The 15,604-nt window shown below is 39.6% G+C and overlaps 1 protein-coding gene across 5 annotated transcripts in view; it reads left to right on the forward strand.

Annotated features, from left to right (window-relative positions):
* Positions 1-15,604, forward strand: part of PARD3 (par-3 family cell polarity regulator) — a 542,078-nt gene that overhangs the window by 272,205 nt on the left and 254,269 nt on the right. For all 5 annotated transcript variants that reach the window (XM_053359113.1, XM_053359112.1, XM_053359111.1 and 2 more), the window contains exons 6-7: positions 3,260-3,351; positions 6,212-6,295. In XM_053359113.1, coding sequence (XP_053215088.1) covers positions 3,260-3,351; positions 6,212-6,295 — 176 coding nt within the window. The remainder of the gene's footprint in view (positions 1-3,259; positions 3,352-6,211; positions 6,296-15,604) is intronic.

The raw sequence follows: 15,604 nt of genomic DNA on the forward strand, positions 1-15,604 counted from the left end.
CATAGATCTACTAGTCTAGATCTAGGTTCCATGAAAAAAATGGATCTCTGTCAAATGTTCTCTCTCTCTATCTTACTCTCATTTTGGGATTCCATGCAATCTCCAGCTGAATCCTGGTAAAACAGAAGCCTCATGGGTGGGTGATTCTCAGGTTCAGGAAATTGGAAGCTTGCCTGTTCTTGAGGGGTTTGTACTTTCCCTGAAGGAACAAGTCTATAGCCTGGGGTTACTCCTAGATCCATCACTATCACTGGAGGCAAAGGTGTCCTTAGTGGCCTTCAGTGCTTTTCTTAAAGTTTCAGTTATGTCTGTTCCTGGACAATGATAGCTTGGCCACAGTGGGGGAAGCCTTCGTAACATCTTGTTGAACTATTGCAGTGGACTCTGCATGGGCGTATCCTCATGAAACTGCAACTAGCGTGGAATACTGCTGCCCGACTTCTCCCGTGAGCACTGCACATGACTTCTCTAATCCCATGCTTTTATTTTAATATCATCTCTCCACAGGATAACCAGTGGTTGTGCAGTGGTTGCAGTGCTAAAGTAGGACTTCTAAGGCCAGGGTTTATATCCCCACCCAGCCGTGAAGCTCACTGCATGACCATGGGCCATTCACTGTCAATTAGCCTGACCCTACATCACAGGGTTCTTGTGATTATAAATTTGGGAGGGGGAGAACCATGTCTGTTGTTTGGAGCTCTTTGGAAGAAAGGTGGAATATAGATGTAATAAATAAATACACATTTTAGTGTCTCAAGTGATTCTAGCAGCACCCTTAAAAATCTGCCCCTGAAGGTGAGAAGCCACTCCAGAGTAGTGTTCCATGAGATGTGAGGGACGTGCTGTTTGAAGGGAAAACTCTCTGCTTTCCCATAGATAAGCAGGTATCTTTGGATCACAGCCATCTCCTTTGTATTCATAGGGAAGAGAGTATATAGCCTGCACTGGTGAGGTTTTGTCTAGTATCCTTAAATATTTATGTTTTCAGTTATGCTCCATGGAGCAAATTTTAACTCACACACGCTAAAATCAATACATCTGAAATCACTTATGATTGCTAACATGTTGCTGGAAGACTCAACTCTTTATATATTTGAACACCTTTTAAAATAAATAAATAACACCCACATCTTATTTGGAGTTTGTGTTTATGTTCCTAATGCAGTCTTAAGCAAGTTCAAGATGCTGGTTAACCTTTGAAATGTATTACTTGCCTGGTGCTTAAGAGAGATAGATGACTAAGAAGTGCATATTAGAGCCTCTCAAAACACAGGATCATCAATCTTCAAGGAGCTTCGTCTCACGCAGCGAGCTTCCATCCAGCGCGTGCACAAAGCATCTACAACTCAGAGAGAAAGCTTGGTGCATCCAGCTCCTTATTTTTGCAGACTCTCAGAGGAAATGTCAATTGGACATTACCAGCTGCCTCTGCCTTGCTTTAATATCTCTTCAATAATTTAATATATTGTCTGACTCTCTCTGCGCTGAACTCATAACCCTTCACCCACCACTTATTATTTTGCTGATTGATGCCTCAGTGTGTAGAATCTAAAATCTGCGCTCTGAAATCTGCTGGCTACATTACAATAGTTTTTTGTGTCTCTTTGTTTGTACATGGGAGGAATAAAAGAAACACAATTGTCTGTGAAAGTTGCAGAGCTAACAGTGCTGTGGCTCCTCCTCTTCTAATGAAAAGTCCCATAAATGGATGAACTAGTAGCTACTGCATGCATAATTTTCAGATTAAAATGGAGTATGTATATGTAGCAACAGTTTAAATTTCCATTAAGGTAAACCAACGTAGTACCCTTTAAAGTTTTTTTAGAATCCAAAAACAGCTCCGGAAATTGCTTAATTGTTCTTCCTCCATCTTCCTATTGCTCCAGAGTTTAATGGAAACCCTTTAAGCAATTGGTATTTATGTCGGGGCACAACAGCCACAGTGTGTTGGCTATGGAAGATGTGTCTTTGTGGTAACTGTTAAATTGGTAGTTTCCAAACCACTTAAACAAACTTCATCAAGAGAGTTGGACTTCTATTGCATTGTGTTCTGCAGAGTAGTTATTCAGCAAGCAGCAAATTCTGTAGGATTTCTTCAAGGAGCCCGAAGCATGGGCATTTGTATTGGGGGCGTGGTGAGGGACTTAAAAATACAGGCCGCAAATATAGGTCTTTGATGAGTCTCCTGTTTGTGATAGTTTCAGTGTTTCCTTCCATGTTTATGAGTAAGGGAACGAGAGTCTAGGCCTGTGTGGGGAACCTTTGAACCGTCAGATGTTGTTGGACTTCCACCAGCCCCAGGCAATATGAACAATGCTGATGATGGGAGTTGTGGTCCAGCAACATTTAAAAGGGCCACATCTTCATCACCCCAGCATAGGAAAACCAGAATGTTTGCAATCAGTATATAGGCAACAACTGATTAATGCACTAAACATGTCACTAGAAGGGTGGAATGGGGGCAGAACGGAAAGGTGCAGGGCACACTTATACATGCTCTGCCAACGTGTTTGTGGCCAGGAACGGAACCACTACACGAAATGGTCACTGACAGTAGTTTACCTTCTGCTGTCCCATACTCCCTTGCTATATGTTTTAACACTTTGAACATATCAGTCTTCAAAACTGTTTATTACAAATGACTACTGAAGTAATCTACAAAAATTCTGGGCATTTTCCGGAAATGCCCTATTTGCGTAGCACAATCATGTGTATTTATAACCATCTCCTTTGTTTCTGATCTTTCTGTATTTTATCAGTGTGAGGGGTCTACACGTGAATGGGGCATGGGGAGAAATCTCAGGGTTGTGTGCTTTCTTCTTTATGTGCAGAACATGCAGTGTGTGTGTTTGTGGTATTTTAGGTTGTTCTTGTTTTTACACTCTTAAAAAAATAGTATGTCACTGAATTATTCTTATGAAAAGAGCATCTAGTAAATATAATTAATAATAAAACGATAAGTGTCAATTATTGTAACTTAAGATTAAAGCTCACTGTGTTGTTTCATTTATCAAATTTATTCATTTGACTTTTTTAAATAAACTTTCCTTTATATTAAGAATAGCACTTTGTGGAGCAATTTCAAATATTGCATACTTGAATATAAACCTTTCTTCATTACTGCTGAATACAAATAGTTATATCAAATTAATTTTGATATTTCTTGTGGGATGGGGTGAGGAAGCAATTCTGGAATAAATTTTGACATCCAAAGGTAATTCAAATGCTTATGTGGTACTGTCACTTTTGTTCTGACCAGGATGAAGATGGAACAGAAGAGGAAAATAGCAGAGTTGAACCAGTCGGGCATGCAGATGCTGGCCTGGAGAATGCTGGCAACTATTCTTTAGAGTAAGTTTATTAATAGCATTGCATGTTTAATTATAACACCAAAGATACAGTACAGTAGCAACACTTAAGCTGCTACACTTAAATTATATTGTTGTTCAAATCCACTCTATACATTTTAAGCAGTATCATACCATTTTAAACAGTCATAGGTTCCCCAAAAGAATTCTGGGAACTGTAATTTGTTAAGGGTAGTGAGGGTTGTTAGGAGACCCCCCCATTCTCCTCAAAGAGCTGCAATTCCCAGAGTTCTCTGGGAAAATGGTTTGATTTTTAAACCACTCTGGGGATTGTAGCTCTGGGAGAGGAATAGGGGGTCTCCTTAGCACCCTTAACAGATTACGGTTCCCAGGATCTTTGGGGCTGAGGGAGAGTAATAACATTTAATAAAGACTTTCGCAACATTTAATAATGGCCTGAATTCATAAGATGCCAGTACAGGTGGCAACCATTTTGCATCCATTCAATTGATGTGTGACGTGCAAGTTGTTTTTGACCTGGGAGAGAGTGCAAACGGGGAGTTGCTTGTATTCATTATTATTTTTTAGCACAAGACCTCTAAGCATAAAAGCCCTGGGTAGATTTAGAACATCAGTAAGCACATTGGATTTTTATTTATTTTTTAATCAGGGAGCATTGGCCAAAAAGAAAAGCCATTTTGTGAAAAAAGCTGTATTGTTGCCTTCACTAAGAGTTATGTGTAAGATAGATATGGAGTCTTTATTCAGATAACCAATTTTTATGTGGGAAGAATCTGTTAAAAGATATACATCATTATCTTTGGATGTGCCCATTTTTACCATGGCAAGAGAATATTGGCTTATTCAAGCTATGCAGAAAAAGAGAGAGAGAGAGAGAGAGAGAGAGAGAGAGAGAGCGCAATCACTCAACAAGTAATGAAAAATCAATTTGGCTGTTCTCTTGAATTTTTCCCTGCTGTGTTGCTTCCACTTATATTGCCTGGTACTCATGAAGTTGCACTATAAAATGCAGAAAACTCCCATGTTCATTCTCCAGTTCAGGGTGGGAAAGACTCCTGTCTGAAACTCTGTAGAGCTTCTATCAGTTCCTGTAGACTGTATTGAGTTGGATGGCTCAATGGTGTGATTCTGCATAAGGCAGCTTCCTGTCTTATCCCAGTAAAATGTGTGTCTTTAGAACTGCTGACCCTCACCCCCTAAATTTCTTGTTACTCTGACATCTCATAAGCTGCTTTGGAAATCCTTCTTGGTTTCAAAAACAGTTTTCTGTTAGACATTATCCTAGTGATGGGGCTGTTATTCAAGTGAAACATGTATTAAACACTCTTAGACTCTTAGATCATTCAGAATGTGATATTGGGTATAGATTTTTTTTTTTACATTTGTTAATTGTTCTATTCAATGGAATATAGTATTCCTACTCTCTTAGAACAACTCTGTTACAAATAAAATATGAATTATAAAGACAATTTCATAGAAAATCAAAGTAATTAACATGTTTGCCTTTTCCCCAGTATCCGGTTTAAATAGAATTCCTACATGAACGGTTTAACCAGTGAGAGCTGTTCTCATTTAGTCAGTAGACCTTGTTTTGTTGGGTGGGGAATCCTTTGCTAATTTGACACCCCTTTCTGAATAAGCTGCCTTCATGGCTGACAATAGCTTTTGAAACTCAGGTCTCATGGGTCTAAATGACTAATATGATAGCATATAATCAATGAGTTGTTGAAACATGACATCAGGATATCACCATATTTCAGAAAACTAGTGTAGCCAATAAGATTCCATATAGCCGCAGCAGCTGCTGCTGCTATTACAATTTATTACCCACCCTTCACTCCAGAGCCCAAGGGTGGGTTACAAAAATTAAAACACAATATTGAAAAGAGCTTAAAATAACAAAATTACAGAAACAAGGTGGATCCTAAAGATATACATCTCAAGTGTCAAAAGCCAGGGTAAAGAGCTGTATCTTCAAAGTTTGCAGTTGAATCTGCAAGCTACAGTTTATGTTGATTCTAGTTTGCTGTAACTTCTAAATTCACTGAGAATTGACAAACCATAGTTAGAGCCATTGTTCTACCTCAAGGGGCTGGCTGTACCATGGGGAGAGGAGTGAGCTCAGGAAGTTGAGTGCTGAGCAGACAGGAAATGAAAGCCACTCTAAACTATGGTTTGTATGTTCTGTGTGTAGAAGTTTAAACCATGTCGTGAGTTTTTAACTATGGGTATGATAAATCATGTTTTTCACTGTCTGAATGCTTTTACTGTCAGTGTTAGTGCTTATCCAAAATGGAATATCAGTGCCGTTGAATATATCCACCTGACCACTTAGCCTGTATTGGAATATATATATATTTAAAAATATTCATGTATGTGGCATTTTCAAATTATTAAAAATAATAGATTGTATTTTATGGGGAGGGGGAATTGCATTTTAACTGTTTGCTTTCATACAATACAATTATTAGAAATAATAGATTTAATTTTTATTGGGAGGGGGAATTGCATTTGAACTGTCATACAATATTGTTTTCATACAATACAATGGCTTCGCTCTCAATCCATGCAAAAGCCAATCTGAACCCCCACCTGTCATTGTTGAACATAATACAATTCATATAATGGATTAAGCTTACCCAAAACATTAGTTCACATTTCATTTGATTTATTAACTGAATTATTTTTGATGATTGATCTCCTTTCATGCCATCAGATTAATACTGAGGTATGTAACATTCAGTGCTCCTATCATCACTACCAATTCTCAAATATCTTTGTGTGTGTGTGTTTGTTTGTGTTTGTGTTTATGTGTGTGTGGTCTTTTTTTTGGTTCATTTACGGTACATGTTCATGTTCCCTCATTCATCATTGTCTCACAGTGATATGGTAAAGCTCGTTGAAGTCTCCAATGACGGCGGCCCTTTGGGGATCCATGTAGTACCTTTCAGTGCCCGAGGCGGAAGGTAATGTATTGTGTAGGTTTTTAATTGAATCATAGCCTCCTATATTTTCGCTTCCACTTTTATCTTATGTGTAGCCACCTATGGAGGGGCGAGGGTGTCTGTTTGAAATAAAGCACGATCTTTTCAGAAGAAAATCTTGCTGACTCTAAGCCATACGAAAACTGCCTGTAAGTTTAACTGCACTGGCCAAGGTGAGGATGACAGAACCTGCTTCCTAATTTATAACATAAATTATTTTCTGTCCTAATGTGGAGCTGAATTGCAAGGATGTGAATTATTTCCATCAGGGTGTCATAAAAGTTTCTTCTTGCCTTTTACCTTGGTTTAATATTAGAAATGTACTTCATGCAGCATTTATCCCTGGCTGCTTAGACCATCATTTACCACACTGGCAGCATCCAAAACCACGAAGACACACTTCTGTGTGTACATTTCCCCCCCACTCAGACTTGAAAGGAGTAAAATTTATAGTGACGGTGGTGTTAAATAAAGCCAGCGGCATAAAGTATAGCATGGTTTTTGATCTGCTGCTGAACACAAGTGTGTCTTGTATTGCATTGAATGCAAAAAGAAAAAGGAAAGGGGGGAATGGGAAAAAAGATAACTATCTATGAGTTCCGAGCGATGGAGATAAAATGAGTGCCATGCAGATGATATGGCCATTTTCCGATCTTCATCTGTAAAGAGAACACTCAGAATCATAATGCTCACTTTATTGAGGCAGAGTTTTAGTGTTTAGGGTCTTTGATTGAATGTACTTGGAAAATTAAATGACCTATAAAGCAATTATGATTCTGTGCCAGGATTTAAAGCTTTGTGGTGTAAAAGAAAATCCTGGAAATTCCTCGAAGATGTAAGTAGGACTTCAGGAGGTGGGGTGGGGAAGAGAAAGAGATTACCTTTATCTTGGGAGAGTAATTGCATTCACATTTTCTGCTCTCTTTGGTGAGAAAGGACCAAACATGCATTTTATAAATGTAATCTTGGATTATATATTGAAGGGGTATTATGTTTTGACAAGTCCACCTATCCATCAGCAATTTCACTTTAAATTGATTAAAAGCAAATGTCACTGTATATCAAATATATCTTATCAACTGCTTTTCATACTTGATAAATAGGGGAGTTCTCTCTCCCTGCCCCCAAGAATGATGAATGTGGTATAGAAATCATTCATTCCTGAGTATTTTTATTTTTTTTTAGTTAATGGCTGACTAGGTACAATGGCATGTGGTGCTGTGACAAAGTAATAATTTTCTTACAGCAGCCTTCCCTGGGGACTTGGGAGGTAAGACTAAATGCTGCTATAAGACTGTCCCTCTTGTGAATGATCTGGTATTCATTTAGCTATGTATTCCAGGTACAAGTGGTAGTTGCTGCTGCTGCTGAATGACAGCCCCTGCTCCCAAAGATAATAAACCATGATGTGTTATGCTTTAATGTTGCTTGGCTGTAAAGAAAAAAGTAAGGCTTAGCTAAAGTGTTGCATTTCCTCGTCAGTAGTCTGCCACCTCCCAAATTAAAAAAACAAAAACAAAACTGATGAAAGTGTGAATTCACTGAGTTGTATCCAGAGAAGGCAACTCACAGAATTTTCTCTTCCCCTTTGTCCCTCTGTAGTCCCTGTGCCTGCCACAAAGTCTCTCCAGAGGGTAAGGGGGACCTTTCAGATAGTGAGTGCTGTGTTGTGCTTGGCTGCCACGGAAAGAGGCTGGGGGCAAACAAAATTGGGCAAAGGAATCTTCACAAGTCCTAGTTGGGAATCTGTGAGAATTTGCAGAGGAGCAAAGTTAGCCCTCTATAGCAAAGGTACAGCTCCCTTCACTGCAGAAAGGATCATTGGGGGCAAGGGAACTGGGCTAGGCAGATGGCGCAATAGCAAACTCCCTCCGTTTCCTCATGTGACTCTGATTTTGGAAGTAGCTAAGTAACAAGTGATGTTTCAAGCCAACTTCTGTTAAGAGCCAAATTAAATTAAAACCATGATGTTAACGGGAAAAACCTTGCACCTTTCTTTAAACAAAAGAAGCAAAGCTCATAAGGAAGGGCTGTGCTAACTAGATCATCCCTCCTTGTTTGGAGGAATCAGGGGAAACAAACTCCAAAGCCCAAGAAGGAGGGGGTTGAGAGAGGATCAGGAAAAAAGACAAAAGACATGAGATTCCAGTGCATAGGAGCATAGGTATGCTATCTTCATTTCAGTCATGGATAGAAAATGTATTACATTGTTGTGGAACACAAGTTCAAGCCTTTTTCGACGGCTTGGCCTTGACTCCTGTGGTGAATTGCAGCTGCTATCTCTGCCATCTTTGCAATGTTTTTGCTGTCAATGGAGCTTATGTTTTGCACATAATGGCGCTATAAAGGCTGCATAAATCAGGTCAAGACATTGTGGTGAGGAAAAATAATATATTTCAGTCTGAATGGACATTATAATCTCAAAGAGCAGACTCTCAGGTCAGCCAAGAAACACTTCTCAGTGGCAACTTTACTGGTACTGCCATTGCGAGAAGTGTTATGTTTTCAGGTTTTAGGCAAAGATGAATAGGGCTGCATATAGGGTGGGAGGGCAGGAACAGGCAACCCATTAGTTTTTCATAAAAACCGGGGAGCTTTTATTTTTTTGTGTATTCTTCTTCTTGTGCTCAGTAAAACCAATTGCCAATGTCATCCCCAAGCTGCTAAACGTGGCATTTGTCACTGTAAAGATCAAGGTATTCAGAGTGAAGGGCATTGCAGTTCATCTATCATCCACATCTCTGTGTCAGGTATTTAGAAACAAAACAGGATACTAAGTGAATGGCTGCTGGTGGTATTCAGGACCTTCAGCTTGAGCAGGGTCAATTTGAACATTTCAGCGCTATTGGGGAAATTCCACAAGTCCTTGGAAGTGCTGTTCTGACATCAGTTTTTTTAACTGTGTTTCAGGGTCACTGAATGGGCAGTTGCTGCTGTTATAATAATAATGCTGTCATAATAAATATTGTTGTAATAATAACAAGATATATAGCCTGCTAGGGATGCGGGTGGCACTGTGGGTTAAACCACAGAGCCTAGGACTTGCCGATCAGAAGGACGGCGGTTCACATCCCTGCGACGGGGTGAGCTCCTGTTGCTCGGTCCCTGCTCCTGCCAACCTAGCAGTTCGAAAGCATGTCAAAGTGCAAGTAGATAAATAGGTACCACTCCAGTGGAAGGGTAAACGGCATTTCCGTGCGCTGCTCTGGTTCGCCAGAAGCGGCTTAGTCATGCTGGCCACATGACCTGGAAGCTGTACGCCGGCTCCCTCGGCCAATAAAGTGATATGAGCGCCGCAACCCCAGAGTCAGTCACGACTGGACCTAATGGTCAGGGGTCCAAAGGGTATATAAAGACCTTATATAGCCTGCTATACTCAATGGTCACTTTTATTGTGTGGAAAATAAAAGTAACCCAGTTCTGAAATACAGGTTTAATGGTTCCTGTGTCCTCTATGTTTGGTATGTCCATGTCAAAAGTCATTGTCATATAGAATGCCTGCCTTCTGCCTTGGGATCTTTGTCCGGACATCCTTTTCAAGGGTCTTCAAATTCTGACTGGCCTTTGTGACCAACCACAAATGGGTGTCTGCCAGGATCTTTCTCTTTCCACAAGGAGCAGGGTCTTGCCTCTGAGCTCAGGCTGCACCTCTAAAATGCAGTGGGAGGTCACAGACAATCCCGTACCCTTCTCTCCAGGTCCAAGATTTCATCTGGGGAAGTGGTGGACGATTCTGTGCAATGCAGAAACAAGCTTCTGCTGCTCCCTGCAGCTTGGATCTAGAGGTGTGGGGCAGAGGCTTACTTTGCCTCTGGATTTGCTCAGAGCACCCAGTAAACAGCATAGTTACAAGCCACATATCTCTGTCTCAGCAGGAGAAAGACCAGGGAGGAGCAAATTGTCTCTCTTGGAGCCCTCAAGCTCATGAGTTTGTACTAAGCCATAGTTAGTGAGATGCGTGAACAGGTTCTTTGTGCAAATGATATACAAGAACAAAACCAGAAGAATCATTTCCCCTTTCCTTCAAATATTATATCATATAATAATTACAGTATAATTTTGTACTATAATAGCAACTGTAACCTAATTTGAGTGGTTTGGTATTAATCTATAGAAAACCAGCTGTGCATAGCATTGTTACAAAATATTATCTCCTTGTTATAAATAAACCAATTAAATATCCAGGAATTTCACTTCAAAGAAAATTTAATCTAGGAGCTCAGGACATTGATCAGAAATTATTAAAAGAAACAATGAAAGATTTAGGTCACTAGACAAGATAAAGGTATCCTTTTATCTTAGTCAGGTAAAATAGCTTTGATAAAAATGAATCTATTACCTAAAATATTCTTCCCCCGTTCAGAATCTACCAGTGAGGCACAATTTAGCTATTTTACAATTATGGCAGAAAGTTACTCTTAACATTCATGTAGAATGGTAAACCTCCGATAGACGCTGGAAAGACATTATTTAAATCTGAATTACTTGGGGGTATAACATTATCAAAAATTAATTTATATTATTATGCATCTAAATTGATAATGAGAGTCTACTGGGTTTTATTGTATATAGTCACAAGCCCAGCAAAAGATGAATTAAAAATGCCCTTTAGTTAATTAACTTTGGTTTCCAAAATTGGATCTTATCATTGGAGAGATAGATAAGACTATACTAAATACATGGTGCAAATTAAAGGTTCAACGTAGCCCTGGATTATCACCATACGTATTGTGTGTGTGTGTGTGTGTGTGTGTGTGTGTGTGTGTGTGTGTGTGTATATATATATATATATATATATATATACACACACACACACACACATATATACATACACACACATTTATATACATATATATATATCAGTTTTCCTTGATGCATCATTTGGAAAATCTTTCTTTATGGTACAACTTGGATTAGTTCAGTCTTAAATCTACGATGTAATAACATTCTCTCTCTCTCCCCGCCCCTTGGAAATTATAAATTGCTAAAGTGCAAGGACCAAGAGCTATTTTTACTCGTATGAAATATTTCAAGAGCCAAACAAAGGATATGCTGAGCAAGTAGTATCAGATGCTTCAAGAGTTAGAAAAGTTAAATTTAATTTGGAACATAAATTGGAAACTGATCTGGACAATACCAGGATAGGGCTTGGAGAAACCCCTATCTGAAACCACTCCACAGAGCCAGTATTAGTTAGTTGTTGATGATGATGATGATTAAATTAAATTTCTAGGATCACCGGGCAGTTTACAATACAAAAAACACAAAAGTACATAACAGTAACAAACAAAACAATTACACACACCGTTTTAAAGGCAATAGTTTGTTTAATTAGCCAAAGGCATGGAAATAAAGGAAGGAAAACTCACCTCCTTGCCCTTCCACCAGAAGGTGAAGCCATTTGTTCCAACAGGCTTTTGGGAACAGACTGTATAGTTTTAATAATTTTTATATATGCGTGCAGTTTTACTTTCATCAGTGTTTAATTGTGGTTTTTTTTAATGATAGTTTTTTTCCTACGTTTTTAGCAGTTCTCATTTGTATATGCAAGTCACCTTGAGTCCCATCAGGGAAAGGTAGAGTATAAAGAAATAATAATAATAATAATTTCATCTGCTTGCTTGCTAATGGCATGCTTCTCTTACTAGCCACCAGAAGGCTGAGATAATTTCTCAAAGGATAAAATTCATCCAAATAAAACTTAAATAGCAACACAACAGCATGTTGTAATAATCTGGCTGTGCTGCCAAGCAAAAGTGAGAGAGCAGAAAAATGTTGGATTCCAAACCATGAAAGATTGGAAGAGCAGGGTTTTTTGGATGACTCACTTTTTTCATCCCAAGATCCTGGGATGGTAACATAGAACAGAAGTAGCCAATGTGGTGGCCTCCAAATGTTGTTAGACTGTATAGCTGATTGTCAGGGATGATGGGACATAGTTCAATGGCATCTCGAGGGTACCATATTGACTAATAATAATAATAATAATAATAATAATAATAATTTATTATTTATACCCCGCCCATCTGGCTGGGCCTCCCCAGCCACTCTGGGCGGCTTCCATAAAAACCAAAAATACAGTAAAATATCACACGTTAAAAACTTCCCTGAACAGGGCTGCCTTAAGATGTCTTCTGAATGTCAGGTAGTTGTTTATCTCTTTGACATCTGCTGGAAGGGCGTTCCACAGGGCGGGCGCCACTACCGAGAAGGCCCTCTGCCTGGTTCCCTGTAGCTTTGCTTCTCGCAATGAGGGAACCGCCAGAAGGCCCTCGGCACTGGACCTCAGTGTCAGGGCAGAATGATGGGGGTGGAGACGCTCCTTCAGGTATACTGGACCGAGGCCGTTTAGGGCTTTAAAGGTCAGCACCAACACTTTGAATTGTGCTCGGAAACGTACTGGGAGCCAATGTAGGTCTTTCAAGACCGGTGTTATATGGTCTCGGCGGCCGCCCCCAGTCACCAGTCTAGCTGCTGCATTCTGGATTAGTTGTAGTTTCCGAGTCACCTTCAAAGGTAGCCCCACGTAGAGCGCATTGCTAAGCATGTTGAATATGGAAATGATGTGTAGAAAGGGGATGACAATTTTGTAGCTTCCCCACATACGTGACTAGTGCAATCAGCTGCTTGGCTGAGCCTTTTATTATATTGCTGAGATGCTTTAAAAAGTGTTAGATCTGAATGGAGAGTAGAGCCTATTTTACGGCAGAGGAGATTATCATAAACTAGGAGTGGGGGAAAGAAATAGGAGAAGCTCTGTATTCTTAGGAAAGTTGTCATGGATCATTAATTATCCTGACATGTTAGGAATTGCATTTTGACAGATTGACATACCATAGGCTTATGGATGGCTCGTTAGGGGATTTTGGTTGGAGGATAATCAAGTGGCTCTTTAAGATTCTGGAATGGCACACAGAAGACATCTAATTGTGGAGTAACTCGGAAAATCATAAATTGAGAATAGTGGGGGCTGGGTATCTTCACTCATTCAAATAGATCTGAGGAGCATAATCAGACAACCTCTCTAACAGTGAAGTTGCAAGGCTTGAAATTCAGTTGCAGCCCTTCAACAGATCTCACTGTGCAAATAATTTTATCCAGTTGGTTGAGAAGGGGTACAGGTAGGCTAACCCATCCCTACATAAAATACATTGTTACAGATTTTAGTCTTCCATATTGGTTCTATTTCTGTCATGTGGTTTTATTTTTATATCCAGTGTGTGCACGAGAGCAACTTTCAAAATCTAAAGCTCATAAATCTTTTAGAAATTGCTCTTGCATTTTTATCTCAGCGTGGCTATGCCACCTCTTGCTTTGCAAGGCTGCTTGTTTTTCTTTTATTTATGCTGCATCAGCTATGAAAGCACAGTGAGGAGTAACAGCCTCATAACTGTAAATGGCTTAGAGGTGTTCAGCTCTTAATGCAACTTGAGCCATTTAGGGCTTCCCGACATTTTAGTTAATTTATTGGTTCAGGGTCCTCGTCCCCCTTTGTTTTTGCAGTTTTTTATTACTTATACTACCATACTTCTTGTAATATATTTGTTGATTGTGTTAATTTTTTATCTTGTATTCTTAGCTGAACATGGATTCTGAAGCATCTGTTTGGATTATTTAGTTTTCAATCCAAGTCCAAATACAGTACAGTCTAAAACCATTTAAGATACCCATTTTACAATAGCTTAAAAGTGAGGATTCACTGTCTACCAACCCAGGTGGTTATGTTCTACCCTCCACTGTTGAAAGCAGTATATATCTGAATAGCACTTGAAAGCCATCTCTAGCAAATGTTGTCCCCATCTTCAAAATGGTTTGCAGGGAGGGAGGAAAAGCCAGGTAACTACTGACTGGTCACTTGACCAGGAAAAGTACTAGAATAGCCAATTAAACAGTTGGTCTGCAATTATTTAGAAAATGATCCTGTGATTACTAAGACCCAGCATGGGATTCTCAAAAGCAAGTCAAATCTCATTTCTTTTTTTGATACAGTTACATGCTTGGTGGATCAGGGAAATGCTGTGGAAGTAGTGTATCTTGATTTCAGTAAGCCTTTGACAATGGCCTCATGATATCGAAGAGGATCAGAACCAGACAAGTACCATTTTAGGCCAGCAGCCACTATAGGCCAGAGGCCATGACCCTGAGGCTAGAGAATCACCTATTGCTTGCTCGCTTTTTGTAATCTCTACCCCCCCCCCTTTGGAATGTACTGTTGAGTAACAGCAAGGAGAACACCCCCCGTAACAATAGTGAAGATAAAGAACAAGTAGAAAAAGCTGTATAGTGTACCTTGATACTATGGCAACATATATGTTAACATTTTGAAACCAATCGGCATGTAACACAATATACCCTCCTAGGCATGCCAACTCTAGGGGGCTGAAGGCACATCAACCCCCTTAATATTTGTTTTAAGAGAGCTGGGCCCACTCAGTCTTGAGGTGGCCCTGCCTATTGCAGGTCCAGTGGCTGGCTCCTCCAGAGTGCTTGGCGTCTTCTGTTTGCACATACAGTCACACATGCACAATGCATGTGATGTGATGCATGCTGGGGGGCCCCAATCTTGGGGGCAACCTAACGCCTCTGTACCCTTCCTGATGACTTGATGTAAGCAACATGTATAAAAATACCTCCTCAACACAATACCTATGAGCCTCACAACCTTGGCCTCATGGTTCATGAGGAGAGATTGATTTGGATGACATACTAAGCCAAATCTTGCCTTAGCCTAACACAGCTTGGGAGGGGGGAACCCATGGAAGAGCAGAGAAGCTGTGAGTTCCCCTCTGGCCACAGTCATGTGAACTAGGCTACTGATGGTAAAACACATACAGTAGCAAACTCCTCAGGGAAAAGACAGGACCGCTTAAGGGACCATTTCTGCTTAAAGGTCCATTTCTGTTTAAAGGCCACAGTGCATAGGTCTTATCTAAAGACTCTACAGGAATCTAATTTTATGAATGTGGAATTTATATATAAAACACCACTGTCCCACCTGGTCAAGGCAACTCACAATTTTATATAATGTATTAAAAGTAATTCTAAAACTGCTTCCTGAAAATATAGCCCCAGCCTAAAGTCCCTTATTATTGTCATTATTAATCCATTCAATTGCTAAACTGTCCTTCATCAACTATAATCCCAGGGTGGTTTGAAGAATCAACTTAAATACATTAAAATAATAAAAGTTAGTAACCAATTAAGCACAAAAAGCCAAAGTGACATAAAAAAAATTCTGGTTCTCTCTTTCAAAGAAAAGAAGAAGGCCTACCTTTTTAAATTATACCCACT

This window comes from Podarcis raffonei, chromosome 12 (assembly GCF_027172205.1).
Source record: "Podarcis raffonei isolate rPodRaf1 chromosome 12, rPodRaf1.pri, whole genome shotgun sequence".
NCBI lineage: Eukaryota > Metazoa > Chordata > Lepidosauria > Squamata > Lacertidae > Podarcis > Podarcis raffonei.